The following is a 22,484-nucleotide window of genomic DNA, read 5'->3' as shown; positions in this document are numbered from 1 at the left end:
AGGTGCACTGAACTCCTCTAGTTCATCTCACACTTACTTGCCATTGGGTAATCTTTGAATTAATAAAACTGGAACAAAAGAAAACCTCACAAATGCACTGGCAGAAAAAACCCTGATAAATGTTTAAATTATTAAAAATCCAATATTTCAGAATGCATAACACAATAAAAAGAGTATGACTACCCCATACAAAAGACTGCTAGGATAAATGGTCTTGCATTGAACAGATTTCCACTGTATGAAATAACGAATGGCTGAATTATCTGAACAAAAAATCCTCTGTGAATCTTCCTTTAAACTGGTTATTCCTTAGGAATACATAAATCTTCTTAGGCAGGGCACTCTGCCATCTGTTTGCTGTTGGTTATTTTTGCAGCTCTGGGGGCCGAAGGAAAAGGGGGAAAAATTACTTCTGCTAATAGCAAAACAGAATTTATAGCACAGTTTCAATGCTCACAAGTAATTTTATTTCAGCAAGCCAGACAAAACACATAACTACACAAACAAAACATAATATTACCTGGGACAGCTCTGGTGGGGGAAAAGCAAGCTATTATCTAATGGTCTGTTCAATAGCTTTTCCTTCTTCATCCAGACGGTGAAGTGTGCTGTCTGGACTAACCAAGGGCTTCCAAGGCAGCACTGGAAAAAGCCTTTTTTTTGTTGTTTTTCTTTTCTTTTTTAAAAATCTTACTGAGTAACAGCTTCCTTTCTTTTTCTTCTGCTAATCAAAAATGTAACATAATATTCTTGAGAAATAAAACACTGTTAAGTGCCTCGGGAGCTCCCGTGTAGAGGGAAGAAACCCTCTGGACATCCTCGACGCTAGAATCTCACAGTGGCCATTTTCTGCCCAGGAAGCAGGGACATATAAAATTTACAGGGAGGAAAGACAGGGAAGGAGGCAAAGAACGGAGGAACGGAACAGGCTAAGCGGAGCAGAGAGGAAGATACCAAAACACAGGGTCTCGGTAAGGTACCATTTAAGTAGTAAGGCATCTTTAAAGAAATAAACAAACGTAAAAACAAAACCAACTAAGAAACAGCATCACATCACCTTAGCACAACCTATCCAGCTTTCAGAAAAACTTCAAAACCCCCAACATTTCAAAAAGGGCTACTGCAATCAGTAAAGCATGCACAGAAACGCCATGACTGGAATAAGTATTTGGGAGGATCCACTTCAGGGTCATTGAGACTCCATCCAAACCCACCCCAATCAAAGAATTGATCTTTGCTGAAGTATTATCTTGATGGATGATAATTGTTAGGAGTTCAGGCTGAATACGAACCATAAAGCACATTTGCACAGAACTACGTTCACCTGTCTTCGCAGTCACACACAAAGCTGCAAATAATTCTAAATTCACAAGTCATGATATGAAGGATGAATCCAGCAGCTACACCGAATATGATTTTTTTTTTCAAAAGGAAGCTATGATTAAATTTCATACACTGATACTTAAATAAGTAAATGAAGAAACCCTATATATGGTTATATGAATCTTGGAAACAGTAAATATGGCCTATGTTTTCAGAACAGAGTAATTATTTTAAGTGCTCAACTTACAGCATCTTCAAGTCAGAGCAGGTGCACATCTCTTTTTTTAAACCAGTACCCATGGTAAATATCTGAAATTGCAATCTTAGGAAGTAAGACACTGAAAAGCAACAGCAGCCTCTTAAAAGATGAGGTTTTTCTCCTTCCCTCTCTTGCAAACACATACACACAAACACACGTATACTTGCTAGTCAACACCTATGTCAAACTGGGTCCGAGTGTTGCTGGAACTGTTCAAGACATTGTACTCCTCTACATGCTGTGCAAACGGACTTCATGAAAAATGTATGAGTTACTGTACAAAAAAAATACGGATACCTTAGCCTAGTTTTGAATCACTCCAAACTACCCCACAGGGGTGAATGGAATGAAGAAGGCTATCTCTCTGCCACCAGCCTGGGGCTGGTGCCCTTAAGCAGATTTATGGAGGAAGGCCACTGCTGAGAGGTTACCCACCATTACCTGTTGAACTGTTCACCATGTTAGGTGCCATGCTGTAAGGAGGAGCCTGCGGGTTCATCAAGCCAGAGCTGTTGTTCATCGGCTGAGTGTAGGGGGAGCTGGATCCCATAATACCGCTCTGATTCATGGCAGGAAAATTGCCTTGCCTACGAGAAGAAAGAGCACACACACGATGTCTCATTACGTACCTCATTGCTGAAGATGCTGTGGTTTGTCACAGAGCACATCTCCTATTGTTTGCAAATAGCTAAGGAGAAGGCACGCAATTAGTTCATTTTACCTACATGGGGAGCTTTGAATTAATCTTGAATTAGTTACCGTGTATCTGAGACAGAATTGGACCGAACAAAAATTTCAAGAGATGTATAGTGTCTTTATATGTCACAACCAATCAGCAGAAAAATACAACTCATTATTTATCCTATGAGTAGACAGCAATGTGATCAGGAGTCAAAATTAGCACCTAGTGTTGGCATAAAGAAATTCCAGTGAATTGCAGTTTTGACCATGTCATAGAAATCTTTACCTGCCATGGCTTAAAAAACAGTGAAATGACCAGAAGAAAAATGGGCACCATAGAATCTGTTTCAGATTTCTGTATCTGATGTTATTGCATTGAATACAATGTTCATCTTTTGCACAAGCCATCTATGTCCAATCTTTCAAAAACCCACACACATACTACACTTAGTTGAAACAAGAATCCTCAGCAGCACTATTTTGGTTTTGAAAACTAATCATATACCTGTATAATGCTTTCATAACTGAGACTTAAGTTTGTCTGAAAAACAGCCCTGAATTAAGCCCTTACCTAATTCTCCACATCTTCAGACGTGAAGATCTTCAGACCAAATATTTCTGAAGGCTAAACCTTATCAACTCTTAAGTTAAAAAGTATCTAAGTATGCTTTGTACTTGATTTATCAAATTCTATAGATAAATGGAGGCACAAGGAAGAAAATAATCCAAGTAAGCAGAAGAACCCGATGTAATGCATGATCATGATCCAACTTCAAAACCAACCTTTTATTCTTTTGATCCATAATACAATTATCTACCTTTTCTCCTTATAGTTGAAGACTGCACATATGATGACATGTATATGGATACAGACTTATACATATAAACACATGCAAAAATATTTCTACTTGTATATTCATAGGAATATACATAGGAAAATACAAAACTCAGACCTGTTTCTTCAATGTATCCCCTGTAAATTTATGCTCTTTTTTCCAAACAAAGGAGGCAAGAAAGGAAGCAACCATCCCTTTACATAGCTTTGGTACCTGTCAGCATTTTTTTTCTCACAAAGAACAAAGCATTTAATTTTATCCTACAGGCAGGGAAAAGCTGCATGTCCTGGTAGCAAGATGGAATTTTGGTATAAAGTCTACTTTTCATTAGTATACAGTACTCAAACAAAACAGACAACCCCCAAACCAACAACCCCGACTAACTTCCGTGGCTTCTTGTCTTCTCCACACTCATGGCAGATTCTTAACGCAATTGGTAGAAATGGAGTTCTTTTTTAGGAGGTACAGGAGGAAGACCATTAAAGCACTATTTGGCCTAATTTTTCTTGACACATTGCGAATTTCTTCAAAGGGAAAGAGAATGTGTTATCTAAATAAAGCATCTTTTTCCAAGTCAGTTTTGTCCTTTGCTCTCTGAAGACAAACTTTTCTTCACTCTTGCAAGAGGCACAGGCTTTCTTTTGATATGAAGGAGACAACTGCCATGCAATGTCATTTCCCTGATGAAGCTTGCAATGAGTAGTGGAGGGAAAAGATTTAAAATGCACAGTGGTGCAATGCTCCAAGGGAAAGTTACAAAGAGAAAAGAGAAGCGGGACCATTTGGCAACAACTTTAAAAGAGTTCAGTCACACAATCAAGCTTTTCTTATGTAAATACTGTATCTTAAACACACCACCCCCCCTTTTTTTTTAGCTGAAAATTGCTGTATCTCAACAAATGCAGTTAACTGAAAAGTTCTTTCGATGCTGGGTAAGTGACACTGTTTCCGTTACTGGGTGAAGTTATGAGTGAAGATGAAGAAAGCGTGCAAGTGCATTTTTACACTTTAAAAAAGAAGTAATAGATTTTTGAAAAGTTCTTTCACGGAGTAAGGCTGGGATTCTGGAAAAGACAGAAGTGTCTACAAGCATCTCTCTCCCCCTTGTCCTTTTGCTTTAACAATAGACAGGAGAGACGCACCTTGCAGGTAAGCTGAAATTGGTCCTTACCTGCTAATATTTCAATACTATTACTTCCTATAGCACGTATATCTTCCAAGCTGTGGGGCTGTTCATTGTCTCAAATTGAGGTACAACCTATTTCACGTTACCCACTATGGACATCAATCTAAATTGTAGCTCATGAAAATGTACTGCTGTACGACAGCTTTAAATCAAAAAGTAGGAAACTATTTCCAGTTTAGACGGAGAGTGGAAATTAAATAAAAAGAATATACCAGCTTTGGCCAGGACAGCAAGAATACAACTGAAGTCTAAAAAAATTGCTTCTGTACCCAGAAAGACCTGAATGGCAGAACCTAATTCTGAAATTTCATCTGGCAAGGCAATACCTTTCCCTTTCATCCTCCCACGTAATGCCGCACTTGGAACGGACACAGCTTTCCATCGCTGGAAAGAGCCCAGCAAGTGAAAAGACTCAGCACCATCCCTGGCAGAACTCTGTCCTTCCCCAGTCCCCCATCAAAGCACCGACCACAGCATGCGTGAGCTAATTCGGTAACACTGCAAGGCGGCGTCCTGTAAGAGCAAACGTTATTTTATCCCGAGACTGGGTGCAGCGTGCAGTACAGAGCTCCTCCACATATTATTCTGCTCTATGATGGCTTGGAATGGAAAGTTTCTTTAGGGAGAAATAATCAGGTATTACTTCAGCCTTTAATTCTCACTCCACAGTGGGCCTCCTTTGAGTAAAGACTGCCGACTGTGACAAATTGTGCTGCATCAGTGCTATAATATGAAGTGGAGTCCATTAAGAACTGAGCTGAGATCACCAAACTCATTTTGATTAACCTCCAGGTCACTAAACACTTATAAATATGTTACACAGCAGCTGCTAAACATATTTATATATGCTTAAGGTCACAGCATCATCTGTTGGTTGTTGGAGTTAAGTCAAAAATCTTATGTTTCCTTCTGTGCTGCTTTTAGTAAAGGCATATCCAACATACTGTTTAAGAAGTAGTTATCTCAAAGCGTACTACCAGACTCTCTCCTACATCTCCCAATTCCCTCCCCCATTTTTTCTGGGAGGGTAAATGAAAATCAAATGGTTTAAAAACGGTCTGCTGTACATGTAGTGACATCTAATGGCAAAAATTCAACTGACCAGCTACAAATTCTACAGCAGAACAAACCCAGTTAAGTATAGGATTTTACAATATTTACCACATAAACACCAATGGCTGCGTTGTTTAGGGATGACACAAGTGATAATTAGGAATAATAGGAAGAAATTAAGAGAAGAAACACTTATGTTGAGTACAATGAAAAAATGTCTTCATGGTGAGATGCAGTTACGCTCCAAGGGAATGAAGGAAACCCCAGTACTTGACACTTCTGCACACAGACAACACATTACAAAATGCACTGGTCAGAGAAAATCCTGCATTACATATGAACCAGGTGACCTGCTGGGTATCCTCCAGCTCTAACTCCTCCAATACCGTGATCCCAGATCACATATATTTCCCCATTTAGAAGAAAAAGCAGCTGGGCTGATACAAATTTAGGATTATGCTATCAATTTAAACACTATACTTAAGCCTACACGATTCTTTTTTCTGCTCTACTGCTACAAGTAGCTCTCCGAGCATTCAGCAAACGGAAGAGATTAAAAATGGGAAGGGGGGGAATCTGCTTGCTTTCTGTGGTTTATTTACTCTGTTGACAATGTAATAATTCACAGCACTTGCATAATGCCAGAGCCAGTTGTTAAGCTTGAGGAAAGGGCTGCTCCCCAAGGGGACCTAGACAGGCTGGAGGAACGTGCTGACAGGAACCTCATGGAAGTCACCAGGGACAAGCGTGAGCTCCTGTACCTGGGAAGGACAAGCCCCCTGCGGTGGTGCCGGCTGGGTCTTGACTGGGGGGAGCAGCTTTGCTGAAAAGCCCCTGGGCATCTTGGCAGACAGGGAGCTGACTGTGCCTGGCAGCAAAGAGGGCCCATCACATCCTGGGCTGTGTGACCAGGAGCAGAGCCAGGAGATGGAGGGAACCACTCATCCCCTCCTTACTTGGCACTCATTAGACTCCATCTAGAGTATCACGTCCAGTTTTGGATCCCCCAGTAAAGGAAAGATGATGACAAACTGGACTGAGTTTAGCAGAGGGCCCCTCAGATGGTCAGGGCTTGAGCACTCACCCTGGAGGGCCTGAAGGATGAGGGCTGGTTCAGCCTGGGGCAGAGACAGCTTTTGAGAGGAACCTAACAGCAGCTCCCCAGTGCCTAAAAGGAGGTCAGCAAGAAGATGAAGCTGGGCTCTTCACAGTGGGGCACAGTGGGAGGATGAGACACAACGGGCAAGAGTCAGAACATGAGAAGTTCAGACTGGACGTAAGGAAACCCTTTTCCCAGTGAAAACAGTCAGGCGCTAGACCTGGTGGCCCATCGAGGTTGTGCGATCTCTGCCCTTGGAGGTTTTCAAGGCTCAACTGGATAAAGCCCTGAGCTGAGCCTGCTGAGGAAGAGGCTAGACCAGAGACCTCTTGAGGTTCCTTCCATCCTGAATGACCCTATGATCCTAGACTGTCAGCTTCCCTGTGCTGTCTGGTGTACTATCGGGTCCAAAACACAACTGGTCAAATTCAAAACATTCCCTTTTAAGAAGGTCCTGTTCTGCTCTTTTGTTTTCCTTCACTTGCAATCCAGCCGAAGCTTAATCTGCACTTAATCTCTTTGCCCTGCAAAACAAGGAGCATCAGATCTAATTGTGTCTTCTGAGCTAATGCAGAAGTCCATGTATTTAAAGAGAGAAGATGACATGCGAGATCTGGTCATCGTTAAAAAGCAGAACAACGAAACCGTAAGAAAGAAGAGCACTGACAGTACAAAGGAGCACATGAGTGATCGCAGCTGCCGAGCAGGGTCTCTTATACTGAGACGTCGTCCTTTCACTGGCTCTGAAACCACCAGCAGGTTAGCGTGTTGTCTCCGACTGCTACACAGAAGTCACTCTGCAGCCCTTGTGGTTAATACCTGTTGGCATGTGATTTAGTACCTCCTCAGTGTTGCCATCTGATGAAGGTTTAATACTGTCGTCTTCCTCAGATTTGAAGAAATCTGAACTAGTTACAAAACTGAATTCAGAGGTAGGCTTGGTTTAGCTATGGACAACGATAGAAGTGCATTACGATTCTCAGCGGGACAAGAAACGAAGACACAGCTTTTCATATGGAGACATGTCAAAGCTCGGGTTCTTGCTGTGTGCAGAGGGATCAAGTTCTACAACTTTCTGTGGATTTTCTGGCATGCTTCTGACACTCTGTGCTCTCCTCTCGATCTAAACCTGTAACATTGGAGCAAAGCCCTTCATGCAGTCAGAAAAATGATCCAGCTTCTGTAATGAGCCCTGTGCCAGGCTGAGCACAGGGCTGAGTCAAGCACGGAAACATGTAGGGAACAGAAGAAGGGTTCAGAGGTGGAGAGTCTAGAAGGGCCGGAGGTGAGGAGAGTTTGGGGCAGAAAAGATGGAAATGGAGGGCAGAGTAGACAGAAATGAAGAATGAACAGCAAAGGTTGGGAGCATTCTTAATTAGGTGCCAAAGGGTTTTAGGGCCAGGAGGATGACAGGTGCTCCGCAAAAGGGAGATGAAACAGAGATGCAGGAGGAGGAGCAGGGAGGAACATACAGAGAGCCGCTACTCCCAGGGTAAACACAGGGAAGGTCCCTCCAGCACGAACATGGAGCCCCTCAGCCAGGTCTGCCTGAAGGAAGGGAGGGATTCACAGGGGAGCCTCAAAAGCAGAGTGCTACCAGACATGTGTCCTCCTGCAGCTCCTCTGCTTGTGCATGCTGCCGTGAGGCAGGGCGAGGCTCTGAGGTGGCCACTCTGTCCAGGGCTGGGTGAGCCCCAGTCCAGCAGCATGGCACAGCGGGGCAATGCCAAAGGAGAGCAGTGCTGCAAGGACGGGAGCTGGGATGGGGCTCACAGCCCAGGTAGGGAAGAGCTGCCACTGAGCCACACCTCACTCATCCTGGTGGCCCCAAGCCTGCGCCAGTTATTATTATCCAGGTACCTCTGTGCTGTGCTTCCTGATGCTTCCCATGCCACTCATGTAGTGTAGGGATTTCTCCCAGTTATCCTGCCCCAGGCACCGGACCTCAAAAATTACCCCGTTACCATGACCTAGCCACCTGAGCAATTGGCCTGTGGAAAAAAAAAAAATGGCCCACAAGCTCATGGAAATTTGCCATTTCTGCTCCAGATCTTTAACCTACATCGGTTTTGCAGCGAATGCACTGCAGCACCTCAGGGGAGTAATTTGTGTAAACATTTTAAAAGGAACATTTTTTTTTTTTAATGCTGACACACTGCTAAGGTGGCTACTTGATTACAAACTGTGAAAATGACTGCGTTAGGCTGCACTCACAAATCACAGTGTACTGACCAAATTGCCCTGTGCTTATCTGTGCCAGGTCTGCAGCATGACAATATTTCCTCTCTCTTTTAAATGTCAAAGTATGATTTGGGGGGTTGTTATTTAAACACACTGACCTGCACAATAACCAGAAGTACTTTATTTAAATCTGTCTTGAGCTGGGACTAGCCTTAAGCGCTTATAATCTGTCATACTTTGACACCAAATGGGTTATTATAATGAGAGTAATTCAGGAGTGAGACCCGTGAATGCTTTCTCCCTGGAGAATTTACACATAAACATGTGCATGCAGATACATATGCTCTTTTGTTATGGATTTTCCTTCTTGCTACATTATGGGCTTCCTTGGAGAAGTGAAACCATTTCTGTCGTCAGGGGATATGGGAGAAGTGGAGGAGGGCAAGGGAAAATAAACCCCTATATTGCTTACTTTGCTCTGACTGGAAGTTCATCAAGTCAGCAAAGGCCGAGACACACAAATCTGAGTATTAGCTTGGGCAGCTATAAAACGACATTAAAGGCAGTTCCCATGTAAATAAACCAAACAAATTGAACATCACTATATCTGAAAGCTAAGTATCCCCCTCTCGTTAGCTGCTACTATAAGCGTACTAACCTGGATTTATGTTTCCTCCCCTGTTCAGTGGGGAAGCTCGCCACTCACAATAACAAAGTTTTAAAAAAGCACCCATGAAAGCTGGTAATGTGACAAGTGCTAGGTCTGCCACAAGATTTTTTCCATTTTTCAGGTTAGAAGGAAAAAGAAGATTTCATACTTGGAGGGGTGTGTGTGTGCGTGCGTGAAAAGGGGATGCCAAAGCTCTGAAATGCACTGACCCTGACAAAACACTGGGAAACATAAATGAAAAAACATCCAGATTTGCACTGGGGTTCGTGTGTGTGTGTGTGTGTGTGTCTGTCTGTCTGCTGACATCAGGCACACAGAACCAACACCAAACTGTTCTTCCCAATGACCGGGCCTAAATGCCAATGCTAAAATGGGGAGTAATTTTCTAGCATCATAATTATGTGATAGTGCACATCACCTTGTAATCCGCTGCAGCCTGACCGAGCACACTGCCTGCTTTCCTCTTCTGGCTGATCTAAAGATTATTGTGTAAGACACTTTTTTGAAGAATAACAGAAATAGCCATTCTAAAGATATTCTTTTTCTTCTGATTATGCAAATACTTGTGCCTTTAGCATCATCACCATTACTTAGATTTCACTAAGAAACAATCAAGGAGGGAGAAGAAACTGAAAAATTAGTTGTTCCTACCAGGCTGATTCAATGCCCAGCCCCTCAGAAAAGCAGCCACAAAAACTTATCATTTGTTTACATGTTATTGTCATCACATTACCAATTTTTCCAGTGAAAACATCTGCCCGACGGGCTACCTACTTGGCAGTCATCTGAAGCCCGATAAAACGCAGGAGCGTCACACCACATCTAACACCGGAAAGAGCAACGTAAGAGGCAGCTGTAATTCATGAGTACTGACGCTCGTAACAACACAGCTACACAACATCTGTAATGCTGAACGCACGCCGAGATCAGAACACATCTCCCTTTCCCATTTTACAGGTAACAAAAACTGAAGAAGAGATCCCAGATTGACAGTGGTCTAAAATATGGCCAGAAGATAACGAAGTAGTTGAATACAGCGAGGAAAATGTAGCACGAGCCTGCAGAAAAAAAAAATCCTTAACTTCACTTGATCCTAGTGATTGAAGGGTGTGCGACTGAAAAACTTGAAGGGTACTTAGTGAAATACGGCAGGGTTTTTTTGTATGGGTTTTTTGGTGGTTTTTTTTTAGGTTGCAGTTATTTAATTCTGGTTTTATAAAGCTCCTTTGGTGCTTTGGTGAAGGTTTTTTGGTCTGAATTTCATGGTGACTGCAGCATTTGGTCACCAGTCTTCAAACCCACAGGGATTCCCTGGAATGCCTTTATTGCGCAGCATTCGTACAAGTGCAGCAAGACCTCTGCATTTGAATTTATTTGTGTGAGAACAAACTAAGCCCCTTCTACTCAGTGAAACCTGAACTGGGTGTGTGACAGAAGACAGGGGACTACTGAAAAGCGGACCAAGTCAAATGGCTTGGAATCCCATCGAAGCTCCGCTCTTAGAGACCCCTGCCTACCTTCCTGACAGCGCGGGTGCAAACAGCAGCTCTGACGGTGGCTGCTTGCACACTGTCCCCATCAGACATAGTGTCCCAGTACTAAAAGGAGGTACATTTCTTAGCCCGAGTGGAGTGCGTGGTGGGTAAAAGAGGGCTGCTGTAACCTGTCCGGCAAGCAGGAGCATGCATGAACCGGGTTCACAGCGAAAAAAGAAATTTGCCCTGTATGGCATGACACAGCCAAGCTGAACCAGAATGCCAAGAAGGGTGATTTAGCCCGGTGTGACTCGATATCCAAATGGGAATGACTCATATGACTATCTCACTATGTACCTTCTATTTTTGTGCATGTTTATAAATAGCTTTATTAAAAATTCGAAAGGCCCTATGAACTCTCGCCCAGAATGATTACTTGAAAGTGGGCAAGAGTCTGTTCCCAGCACACGAACAGCCAGGATGTCACCAAAGCGTGGTGCTAAAAAGCTACGGGAAGCTCAGGACATACCGATGCAATTTCCTCCAGTGCGGCACTGCCTTGGGAGAGGGTCAAGCCCTGAGCTCCCAACCTGTTCTACCTGGAGATGCGGTCCTCCTGCCGCCTCTCACCATGTTCTTACGAAGTTCAGTCACATCCTCGCACTGTTTTTGAGCACCACTGCAGCTCCACGGAGCTCAGTGTGCCGGCAACCAACTGAAAACCTAATAAAAACCTGATCGCTTCATGCCAGCTCTTCAGCGTATCTTTTCATAGTAAAATGTCATCTGGCTGACAGCACACTGAACGCCACTGTGCATGTGCAGCAGCACGGCGAGGACGTTCTCCAAAGGGATTTCCCAACAGACACATTTTCACTTACCTATCTCTGCCCACTAGCCTGGAGCTGCTGTATGTTTATCAATATTATTACTACCACTATTACCATCAGTCTCGGCACTTTGGCACTCCAGACAGTTTCACAAGAGCAATGCAGTGTATTTTGCAGCATGGTTTCAGCTGGCTCTTGTCTTCATTTTTGGCTCAGAAGACGCCTGAAACCTACTGTGACAACTGCAACAGGCATTTAATGTGTTAGTGAAACTGCTGGCCACCATTAAAAAAATATTATTGCTGTTATGTTACCATTTAATATGATTCTTACAAGGTTACTTTCTTACAAGGTTACTTATATGTCCAGTTAGAACCGATGCTCCTATGTGAACCTCATGAATAAAGTAGAGGGCTCCTCCCACTCACATTTCCCCAGGTAGCATTGCTAGAAAAAAGTTGCTTAATTTTCTCTCAGCTATCACCATTGCAAAACAGCTTAAAATCTTAAAACTGCTCTAAACCCCAAAACCCTACTACCATTTTCTGTCACAAAAATCTTAGGCTGTTCAATCACAGCCTTGTACTTGCACAATGTTATGTGCCAAATCACACAGAGCAGTCACAGAATTAGCTTTCTTCACAAGTCCCATTACACAGATGACTATTCTCCTGGTTTTGTGGTGTTTTTTCCCTGACCAGTGCTGTGATTTAAACCAGTAGATCTTCTGGCTAATAGGCAAAAAGATGCACAGTGTGAAAATCCAGTTTCCTCACCTGAAACATTCCTTGCCACCCAAGAAAGAGTACAAGAGTACTCAATCTGAAGTCCTCCCTTATTCTTTACTTTTGTACAGTAACAATTAATGAAGTACTGTGTTCTTAAATGCCCTAAAGATCACCTTTTGAAGTACAGAATTTCTACATTAATGTCCAACTCTGAGGCAGAATGTTAATAAACTACACAGAGTCCTACACTGCAATTTTGTTTCAAAATAATTAGTACTCCTAGAGAGGGCAACAGCTCTCCTAAATAGCCAAACCAAGCCAAAAATAATCCTGACACACTAATAATCGAATTAGAAGTGTCTCTAAGACGACTGGAAATTCTCTTTCATGACGCTGAACATCACCCTTCCTTCCCAACGTACTCCTGCTTTCACAATTTAAGAATGGCTACTCTCTGAAGGCGGGAAGGAGTAGGACTCCCGAGGTCTGTGGTTAATCTCTAATGGCAGGAGCAGCATACAGCAGGCAACTTGATTGATGAGTAACCAAAAGAGAAAAAAACGTCTCCCCAAATCACTGGCTGCCTGCACGAGCTCTGCAGCATAGTGACATCCAGGGCTCCAAAATGATGGATTTACCTTTTAGTGAAACAAAATTCCAGATAAAAATATATTTCTCTCAGTCTCCCACAAGAAATGGCTTTGGTTAGCTCAGCATGTAAAGTTTCTTCCAATCCTTACAAGATTTTATCAGCAATTTTGAGCTGATCTAGAAAATGCATCTCCATTTAAAAAAAAAAAATCACAAAAGCGTGACTTCCAGGTCTGCCTTTACTATGATAAATACATAGAAGCGAAGTTGTACTTCACCCCTCCTCATACACTGTAGAAAAAAGCCATACATGGTTCTGCTTTGAAAAGCAAAACATGAGGAAAGGAAGTGCCCTTTCAAAAAAAGAAAGAATAAAAAAATCAGCTTGATATAAATGACTCTCATGAAGCGGGAAGAAGTACGGGTCCTTTTGAAGAAAAATATGTCAATACTGGTTAATAGCTCCCTTAGAAATTACAGTTACAGTAAGCATTAATATTTGGACTTTAACCCCTTGAACAACACAGCTACTTGGTGTAGAGAAAAGATATTCCACCCGTTACTGAAGCACTGCCAGCCTCAGGTGGAGCAAGCACAGCAGCATTTTGGAGTTCACCGAAACACCATACAGTCATTTAGACTAAGAAGCGATACTGAAACTATACATGGACTTTTTTTTTTTTTTGTTTGGGAAGCCAAATGTAATTTCACGGACTGAAATGTACTGCCTGGATATTCAAACAGCACTAAGAGAAAGCGAAGTGGGGCTCATTTCAGAGTGATCCATCAGGATCCCTAAAGGAAATCTTAAGCTTGGGAGTGCCAGGAGGAGCAGGGTAGAGGGGAAAGAACCAGACACCTTGAGACTGGGGACTTGCGAATGGCCTGAATTTGCACGGGAGTAACAGTAACTCCTTCCCTGCAACTGAATGTTAAATGAAAGACCCGGCAGAATGAGCCTTTCTGCTAGGGGCTTATTTCAAAGGCAACAGATAACGTACCCCGGCCCTGGCTCCAATTATGACTACCAGTCCTATCTACCTTAGCCTGGTTTACTTTGGGGATTTCACAGTTGGCAGCCTTTCATCTAGAAGTAGCCTGGTTTGAATAAGCAAAGAAACCTGAATGAGTACTTAACCTTCCCGCTCCACTGCACTTCCCAGCAGAGAAGAACAGCACCTCCAAGCTTAAGGGGAAAAGGGAAAACAATGGAAAATACATACTCTCTCCAGGGATTAAAGACGGTGAGTTTTACTGTAGCACTTCAAGTCTTCCTGCTACATAACCGCAGCTTTTAACATCGCAATTAGAATTTTAAACCCAAGTTTCAAGATCAAAAGGGCCAGACTGGAAAATACTGCATAGAAATTGACAGGCTCTAGGATGTAAAACACCTAAAAGAGTTCTGGTTTTTATTTATATTATTATTCTTTTTAAAAAATTTATTCCCCATTTCCGCCTTGTTCTTTTTCCTTTTGACATTTTAATGCACCATGTCCATTACTATATTTCCTCACCAGTACCTTCTAGTCCATCAGCCCTGCTGCATTACCCTGCTGTTGGAGAAAATAATATGGAAAAAGTGCTTTGCTGGCACCAGTGACATGGAATATGAATTATACATACATAGCAGGAGAGATGCTGATGGAAGGTTAGTCTGCCTGCATGTGCACAAGCGTGCGTGTGCATGTACACACACACGGAGGCCAAGAAGAAGACATACAGCATGCACATTTTAAACTCATTTACACTAATCGTAACTGCTTCTCTGTACAACAGAAATCCTGTAACATCACTGCAGCTTTTATAGATCAGTTTTAGGACTGAATGAAAACTTACCCCAATTCTTCTGACCTCACCACCATGAGGCTGTAGCACCTAATCAGCTGCTAAGCAGTTTAGAACCAGGACCACGTGCTAGAGTGCCTAGAAGTATGTCAAGGTAATGCAACACCACACATTACTATAGAGACTGAACACCATTTCTCAGGTGGCACTGGGAGCAGCGGACAATAATGTAAATATCCACCTCAATTTAGCAACCCCATGACCAGGATTTAAAATGGCCAGAGGTTGCAAATAGCTAAGCTGGATCCCAATTCCTCAGTTTAATAAACTACCGTGTCTAAATCGTCTCCTCTAAAATCAATGACACTGAATTCTAAATTCATTCAATCTATAAAAAAAATTGCTTTAATTTACAAAATTGCAACATGCAATCCCAAGAATCATATTAAGGTACAGTACACTGAGGTCAAAGATGCTGCCTTCATGTAGGCACATCAAAACTCATTTTATAGCAATTAGTTCAGGTATTGATAGCAGTAGTTGCACCAGCAAGAGGCTCACTTTAGCATCCAGTTGGATGTGCATTTTACAGCCAGCTAGTGCTGAATTACGTCTTCCTAAGGCCGCACTGCTAACAGTATGTCAGCCGGCTATTTCACAGCTATCTTTTTACCTTTCCAATATAGTACAGTCACACTTTCAACTGCTAAGATGATGTACTCAGAACGACACTCACTGCTAGCACAAGAGATGCTGAAAATGATGACAACGAGCATCTCGCTCCAAAAACGTCTGTTGACTTCAGGTGTCAACCTAATAAGCCATTTTCCAAAGTGTGTACTGGGCACTTGCTGTAAGAACCCAAAGCTCACAGGCAGTGGACACACAGTCCTGAAAAGTTTCAAGCTGGGCATCTGCAAACTGAGGAACTCAAAATTGGTTGATACTAGAAGATAGTGGCTAAATTTGCTGCCTTTCACACCAACGGAGAAAATACGATCTAATTTCCTTAAAATAGTTTGTTTTTACTGAAGGCTTACTGTGTTGCAGGTCTGTACACACATAAATACTTCTCTATCACTATAAATACATGTATTGTTAAGAACTACAGTGTGATAAAAGACTTTATTTTTTGGAGCCACCTGGTCCTCAGAGGCCTCCGCTGGGTTTAACCTCCAGCAGCAGAACCAGCCCTTGGGGTCTCGGCCAACACCAACCTAAATTATGAAAAGTCTTTCTCTGGAGTTCAGTGGATATATTAGGTCTTCAACATACAGTCCTTACCAGTCAATGGCTGTGCTGAGACCAAGACAGATATAAAAAGGAAAACACTGTTTTGCAGTTCCTTCACGCTGTCTTCCTGAAAACAAGGGGAATTACTATACAGGGTATCAGAGAGTTACTTAGCATTGCCTGCTGTAAACTGTTACCCAGACCAAGCTTAAACATCCTGGGTAGCGCGAAAACCACAGATACCGCCGGTTCAATTAAGAGGTCTTAAGAACACCTTTCTTTTCTTTACCCTGACGTGACAGATGTAATTTGAGAGGCATTGGCCTGTGTGCACAAGACAGACTAGCACATCATAAGATTTTAGGTTACAGAGAAGCTATTATGTAGCTGCAGAAATTAATCTAAGCTTAACATAGAGCAGGCCTCAAGGTGAAGGTCAAAGGCTAATTCAAATGGTGTAAAACTAGTCTCTTCCGCAGCTACCACTTTTATTTATATGATTTTATCTTCTCTAATTAAAAGAGTGGTGGTCTGCACCGAGGGCGATACCTAGGTATAACTGGCTGACACTCAGATCTTGATCATCCAGCCCTGGTTAACGAACATTGATTTTCTGCCCCAGTGGAAGTTATTTTATTCTGATGCATGCCATTTAAATTCATTTTACACAGCTGCTTAGTGTGGCTTGGCAAGGCAGAGGCAACCCAGCTTTCTATGCCTCAGTGAGACTCCCAAGCTGGTAAAGGATAGATCCTGTGGATTAACAGCTGAAGATAAATTCCTCTCCCCTATTGATACTTGGCTACTGATTCAACAAGTTGACCTTGAAGGGCATCACAACCAACTTGTAGAGAAATACTGCTGTGTAACCATGACTTTGACACAACCGTTTCATTTTCTTCTTAATTCTCTGTAAGAGGCGTGTGTTTTATAGTAATAAAAATCCAACATTTTTTGAACCCCACAGCTGAATCTTATAAACCCAAGACGTACAAAGAAAAAGGCTGTCCACTACTCATGCACTTAGGCATATAACAGTAGGTGTCTTTCCAGTTAGACAAAATAGTATGGTGCAAGTGCTCTCCCATTTCACTAAGTTTTGCTTTTTCAATAGGACAACCAGTAGATTTGTGCTTTTGTTTTGCTTTGTGCTTTTTCATATGCACATATATAAATGATGTTATTAAGGAAAAAAACAAACAAAAGCAGCTACAGAAAACTGGTAATTAGAAGTTGTTAATAACCATGAAGGCAGCAGTTATTTGGGTATTATAGATTTCCTATGGAGGTTAACAACTGAAATAACATGGTGGCGGGGAAGTCCATGAAACTTGAATCTCAGGTGAAGCTGGACTTTGTTGTGAGGGAGCAACAGGCTGGGAGCCAGCGTAGGTACTTTATCCCAGTGCTGTAATTTATGATATGGTTACAGAAATCACAGTGTGAAGGACTCTGGTGAGAAAACAGTAGCTGCATTTCAGGCGAATGTTTTGCGCTGGATACTTAGTGCTCCTAAAAACTGTCCTGGCAACTAACTGAAATTTTTCAAACATATGGATGCTGAATTATAGTGTCATAAAACTTCCTTGAAAATCCCATTAAGAAACCCTGCCATGACTCCTGCAGTACATCACCTCTCAATAAGGGACCATACTTTGGGGGCTGCAGCTCACTTGCCCTGGCAGCAGTGTCAATACCACCACCACGTCAAGACAACGGGCTTGCACAGCACCGCTGTGAGACAAGGACACCAACAATGAGGGGAGAAGGACGATGCCTGGGTCAGGGGGAAGAGGGATCTCATTCCTCCTCAGTGGTGAGGTTCTCCATTTCTCTCTCAGGCACAAGGAAACGCAGCCATGCCAAAAGCCATGCAGGCGTGCGAGTGAGCGCCATGCAGATTTTCATCATACTGTCACAGTGGTGTTAGTAAAAAGAAAACAAAAAACCAAAATCCCCTCTACAATGAAAGTATTTGTGTATCTTTCACATGATTTTTATATTACTTCAGCAGCCAGATGTTCATAAACATTAAAAAAAAATTGGCAAGGTCCCACAGCAAGTCCAGTTTACATTGCTACCTACCCATACTGGTCAGGCTGGTGCATCAAGGGAACCTGAGCGCTGCCATAGTTGGGGTGCTGTGAAGAAAACATGGGGCGTCCGCCAGCCCCAGGCTGGCTGGGGTAAGCAGGCAACCTAACGTATGGTGGCCCAAAGCCTCTCTGGATGTGCTCTGTATCACAAATATGAATCATCACTGTCCAGTACATTCCTTCCATACGCAAGCATGGAGGACTTGCAGGAACAGCCAAAAGCCACTACGCTTTCTCCCCTACAGTTGACTTGGGATCAAAGAGGAAAACAGTGTGCTTGCAACCCCCTGGCATCAGAGGGGTGTGGCAGGTTTTGCTCAATTTGCAGTTTATAAATAGCCCTTTTGCCAGTATTTGCAATAGAGATTTGATGACTGCTCAGCCCTTCCACAGGTGCTGGATCACTGGAATGGGCAGTATATGATGAAAAGGCTCTGAACTGGTGCGGTTTTGTCTAGGCAAAGCTAGAAACCAAAAGCGGTTTTACAAAAGGAAGGTGTGAGACAGGAGTGGTAATCACTTAACCTGGTTTTTGATCAAACAGCACGCACTGCCCGAATCAGAAGTTGAATCACAATCAAGTATGTTCTGCTCAACACAAAATCTTTTCTTGCTATAAAGACCAACAAACGTGAGCTCTTCCTTTCATTACATGGTTATAAAGAAAGTCTTCCTCCAGCTGCAGTGATGGCCCATTTATTCCTTCATGCCTGACCTATCAGCTTATGGCCTAAACCAGACAGACAGGAGCAGACTTTTGTACATGCTACTAGACAGGTCTGTTAAAAAACCCAACACAACTGTGACTGCTGGTTCACAGGTATCTGCTGAAGTATAGTCTATTTTAAGGGAGTATGGCTCTATTTTACTGAACAAGAACATGACATAGGCTAAATTTACTGTTATTGTTTTAAAAGTTTGCGCTTATCACTAGAAGCCACCTGCCTTCCAAACTCGCAAAACAAGAAAACAACAGATATACGGACACATTAGCCTCCTATTTCTAGTTTTATATTGCATCTTGGAATTAGAGTGACTCTAGTGTCCAGAAACACTGGTCTTGAATGATAAATACCTGTATGCGTATATGTGCATCTGTGTACGCATATGCAGAAGTAAAGGCAAGATGCTTAATACACACACACACGCATAAGCATGCTTACCAGAACAGCACAACCAGCTTTGTGTAATTCACAAATGTAATGGAACTTCTCGTAACAGAAAAAGATAATAAATACATCAAGAGTTATTTGAGTCCAGGGAAATGTGGAAATTACTTCATCTGAAAAATTTCCCAGAAAATATGATTTCATTGCAAGTATTCAGGCATTTTAAGAGTAACCACGGACAGAAAAGTGTCTTTGCCAAAATCCACGCACAAACAGCAACACGCAATTACGCTGCCTGAAGGGGAGACAAGAAGACAGATGATGGCTCCAACCTCTATCTACAATCCCGTTTGCAGGTTCTCTCTTATGGATGCATAGGTGTCAGTTATCAACTCCAGATAACTACAGATTGCTTTTATGCCTCCTTCTGCCTTTCCCTTCCAGCTGCTCCCCTCAGCCTGCCCTCCTCTCCCTCTCTGCATGCCTGCCTAGGAACAAGAACATCCTGTAGAAGAGAACTGCCATTAGCACTGCTGCTTACAACACGGGCAGTAAGTGCAAGAATTGATGGGCAGCTTCATAAGCTTCCTTACTCCCTGGCAGGGGAAAGCTGCCAAGGACATGTTGGCCCTCTCTCTACCGGAGATAAAAAATATATAACCAGCTAATCAATTTTAAGTCACAGAGGGCTTGTTTTGAACTCCTAATGCCACTGCCACACTGTGGGTTTTCCTAAAGCCTACGGTGCCAAGAACCAAACTGGAAGTAAGTGTCACCTCCACTGTCACAGCTGCTTTTTGAGAGGATAATTCAAACACACGGTAATGTGCTTTCCCCTTACATTTCAGAAAACTATTCTTCCCAGACGCCATCTCCTCCCAGAGATAAGGGCACAGATAGAACATGTATAAATGCGTATGCCTACACCTATGCAGTGCCGTTACTTCAGAAATGACAAGAAAAACATGCCTACTCGTTCAAACACTCCTTTCACCTGGACGCGTACCTGGTCTGAGCGGAGTTTGCAGCAGCCTGCATCACCGCAGCAGCCGCCTCCTGTGCCTTACGATTCACAGTTGGCATGGGTGGGCCCATCCCGGGGCCTCCCTGCTGAGACATGCCAGGAGAATTGGGAGTCATGCTGCTCATGTTTCCAGGAAATGGTCTGCTCTGCATCCCAGCTGATGGCATCCGTCCCAGGGGCATGGTACCGCAAGGCTGGCTTGGCCCCTGTCCATGCATCTGACTGTTGGCATTTATACCCATGCCGGGTCCTGGGCCACTGTAACTTGTGTTGGGCACGCCGCTGTACGTCGGTGGTCTGGAGTAGTTTCCTGAACGAAATGACAAAAAGCACAGAGAAAAACATTAAACTTTTGAGCAAATATTTCTATTTAGGAAGTTAGCAGCTGCAGAACTTGATGCATGTGAACTGAAGCGAACCACACTGTCCTCAAAGTCAGAATAACTTTTTTACTGTGAGGACAGACAAACAGTGGAACAAGCTGCCCAAGGAGTTTGTGGATTGCCTCCTTGGAGGTTTTCAAGACCCAGTTGGATAAAGCCATGAGTAACCTGCTCTGGTCTTATATCTGACCCCGATTTGAATACCAGGTCAGCCAAGAACAACTGACAATGTACCCGCAAACATTTTTTGCCTAATGTATGTCATGGGATAACAGCAAATACGGAAAAGCACAGCCTCCAGAGGGTTAACAACATAGCGCTCAGTACAAAACCACCTTATGCAGTAAAGAGATATGTGGCATGTAAGAAACCCATTACATAAGCTCAAGGGAGAATCTTATTTTTGTAATTTCATGTTCTCATTCTCCATTTTTCTGCAATTTCAGCAACAGGCTATTCTCACCGGCTTCCTGCTCCGAACCGTTCTGCCCATTTGTGTCAGAGATGCTTTGGCACGGAGCGGTGAGGGCAGCTGCCGGGCCCCGAGGAACATTCCCGCTCTCTCCTGCCCTACCCTGCCTTCCTGCTAAGTTCAAAGTTTGGCTATGCCAGGAGAAGGGGCGGTAGCTTACAGCGCGCCTCCTCTGGGAAAACGAGTATTACAAGGGTAATCAGCAATAGTACAAAGACGCTAACATAAACAGGTGCCTTATGAGGGATGGCATGAAAACCTGGCTGACCCCGATCTACGCTGTTGCTGGAGCAAACTGCTCCGCCTGCAGCAGCTTAACTCCTGTGAGTGCCGGTTTTCCTATCACGTTGAAAGCTCGAGAAAAAGTGAATGTACAGCGCTCAGTGTTACAGAAACAAATGCAAGCAGCATGAGAAAGACAAAAAAAAAAAAAGGTAAAGATATGATAGAAAAGTATTTTAGGAAAGGGATCACATTACACTACTTCAGTCATCAGTTTTGACTTGTCTTTATTTCCATCTCATCCAGATTAGTGGAAACATGACCCGTTCCCTCCCTGTGGGATGCCGCAGAGCAGAGTTTCCTGACTACTCTCAGATATTCCCACGCTTGTTCAAAGGCAGCAGCCCTTGGACTCTTCCTCTGAACGTGGAGATCAGCCACGTCTCTCCTCAGGCCTCAGCTACCAGGCAGAGGAGTCGGTAGCACGCAACTCCTGTTTATATTTAAAAAAAATACATTCATCCATCATTTGAATGCACACATAATTAATTCATACGCTCCTCCTGCTGCTGTGCTTTGGCTAATCCTCCCCTCCTCCCCGCCCGGTATCTGACTCATTTGGCTCCAAGCTCTCCCCAGCAAGAACGTGCAAGACCTATGCTTCCCAAGGAAACGGAGCAACAATTCTCTCCTCTTTTGGAAACCAAGTTTCTGCCTGGGGGTCTTCACAGAAGGATCCCCAATATGTGGTTCAACAGAGATGAAAGGCTCCAGATTCAGCTTTATGCTGACTTCAGGCTGCCCTGTCACTTCTCCTCCTCTAGGCTCAGCCGCTGGCAGCTGACTCTTTTCTGTTCTGCGAGCCACTGCCCCTAGCCAGAGTTTTGGTTGCTGAGACCTGCTCGAGCCACGCTTCTCATCCAACATACGTGAGCACAAACTGAAGGGTTCACTAGTTTCATACTCCTCTGCTTAGCGTTGAAGGTGTAACGCACAACTCGGATGCTGCTCTGGTTTTCCAAGGGCTTTGTGCAAGAAAAACGTAACGCAGCAAGATGGGGCATACAAGATTACGCACAGCCAGTTAACACGTTTTGTGTACGTGCTGTCAGTAACACCGCTTCCCAAAGTGAAGCCACCAGCGGACCTGACATCCATAATCACTGGCAGCTACTGTCAGCCCAACCTACACAAAGCCAGTCTGGCTCGCCCGCTAGGGGCCAGGCGGGATGGGTCCGCAGGCCC

The 22,484-nt window shown here is 43.4% G+C and overlaps 1 protein-coding gene across 9 annotated transcripts in view; it reads right to left on the bottom strand.

The window, feature by feature from the left end:
- ARID1B (AT-rich interaction domain 1B) overlaps positions 1 to 22,484 on the bottom strand; it is a 300,848-nt gene that overhangs the window by 42,012 nt on the left and 236,352 nt on the right. For 5 of the 9 annotated variants that reach the window (XM_035899774.1, XM_035899768.1, XM_035899771.1 and 2 more), the window contains 2 exons: positions 20,145 to 20,472; positions 2,018 to 2,169 (listed from right to left, as the gene is read on the bottom strand). In XM_035899774.1, the coding sequence (XP_035755667.1) occupies positions 2,018 to 2,169; positions 20,145 to 20,472 (480 nt within the window). The remainder of the gene's footprint in view (positions 1 to 2,017; positions 2,170 to 20,144; positions 20,473 to 22,484) is intronic. The other 4 variants (XM_009644296.2, XM_035899770.1, XM_035899775.1 and 1 more) reach the window with 1 other exon arrangement.

Source organism: Egretta garzetta, unplaced genomic scaffold (assembly GCF_000687185.1).
Source record: "Egretta garzetta isolate BGI_Z169 unplaced genomic scaffold, ASM68718v1 scaffold397, whole genome shotgun sequence".
Taxonomy (NCBI): domain Eukaryota; kingdom Metazoa; phylum Chordata; class Aves; order Pelecaniformes; family Ardeidae; genus Egretta; species Egretta garzetta.
This window is presented reverse-complemented; position numbering and strand designations above follow the sequence as displayed.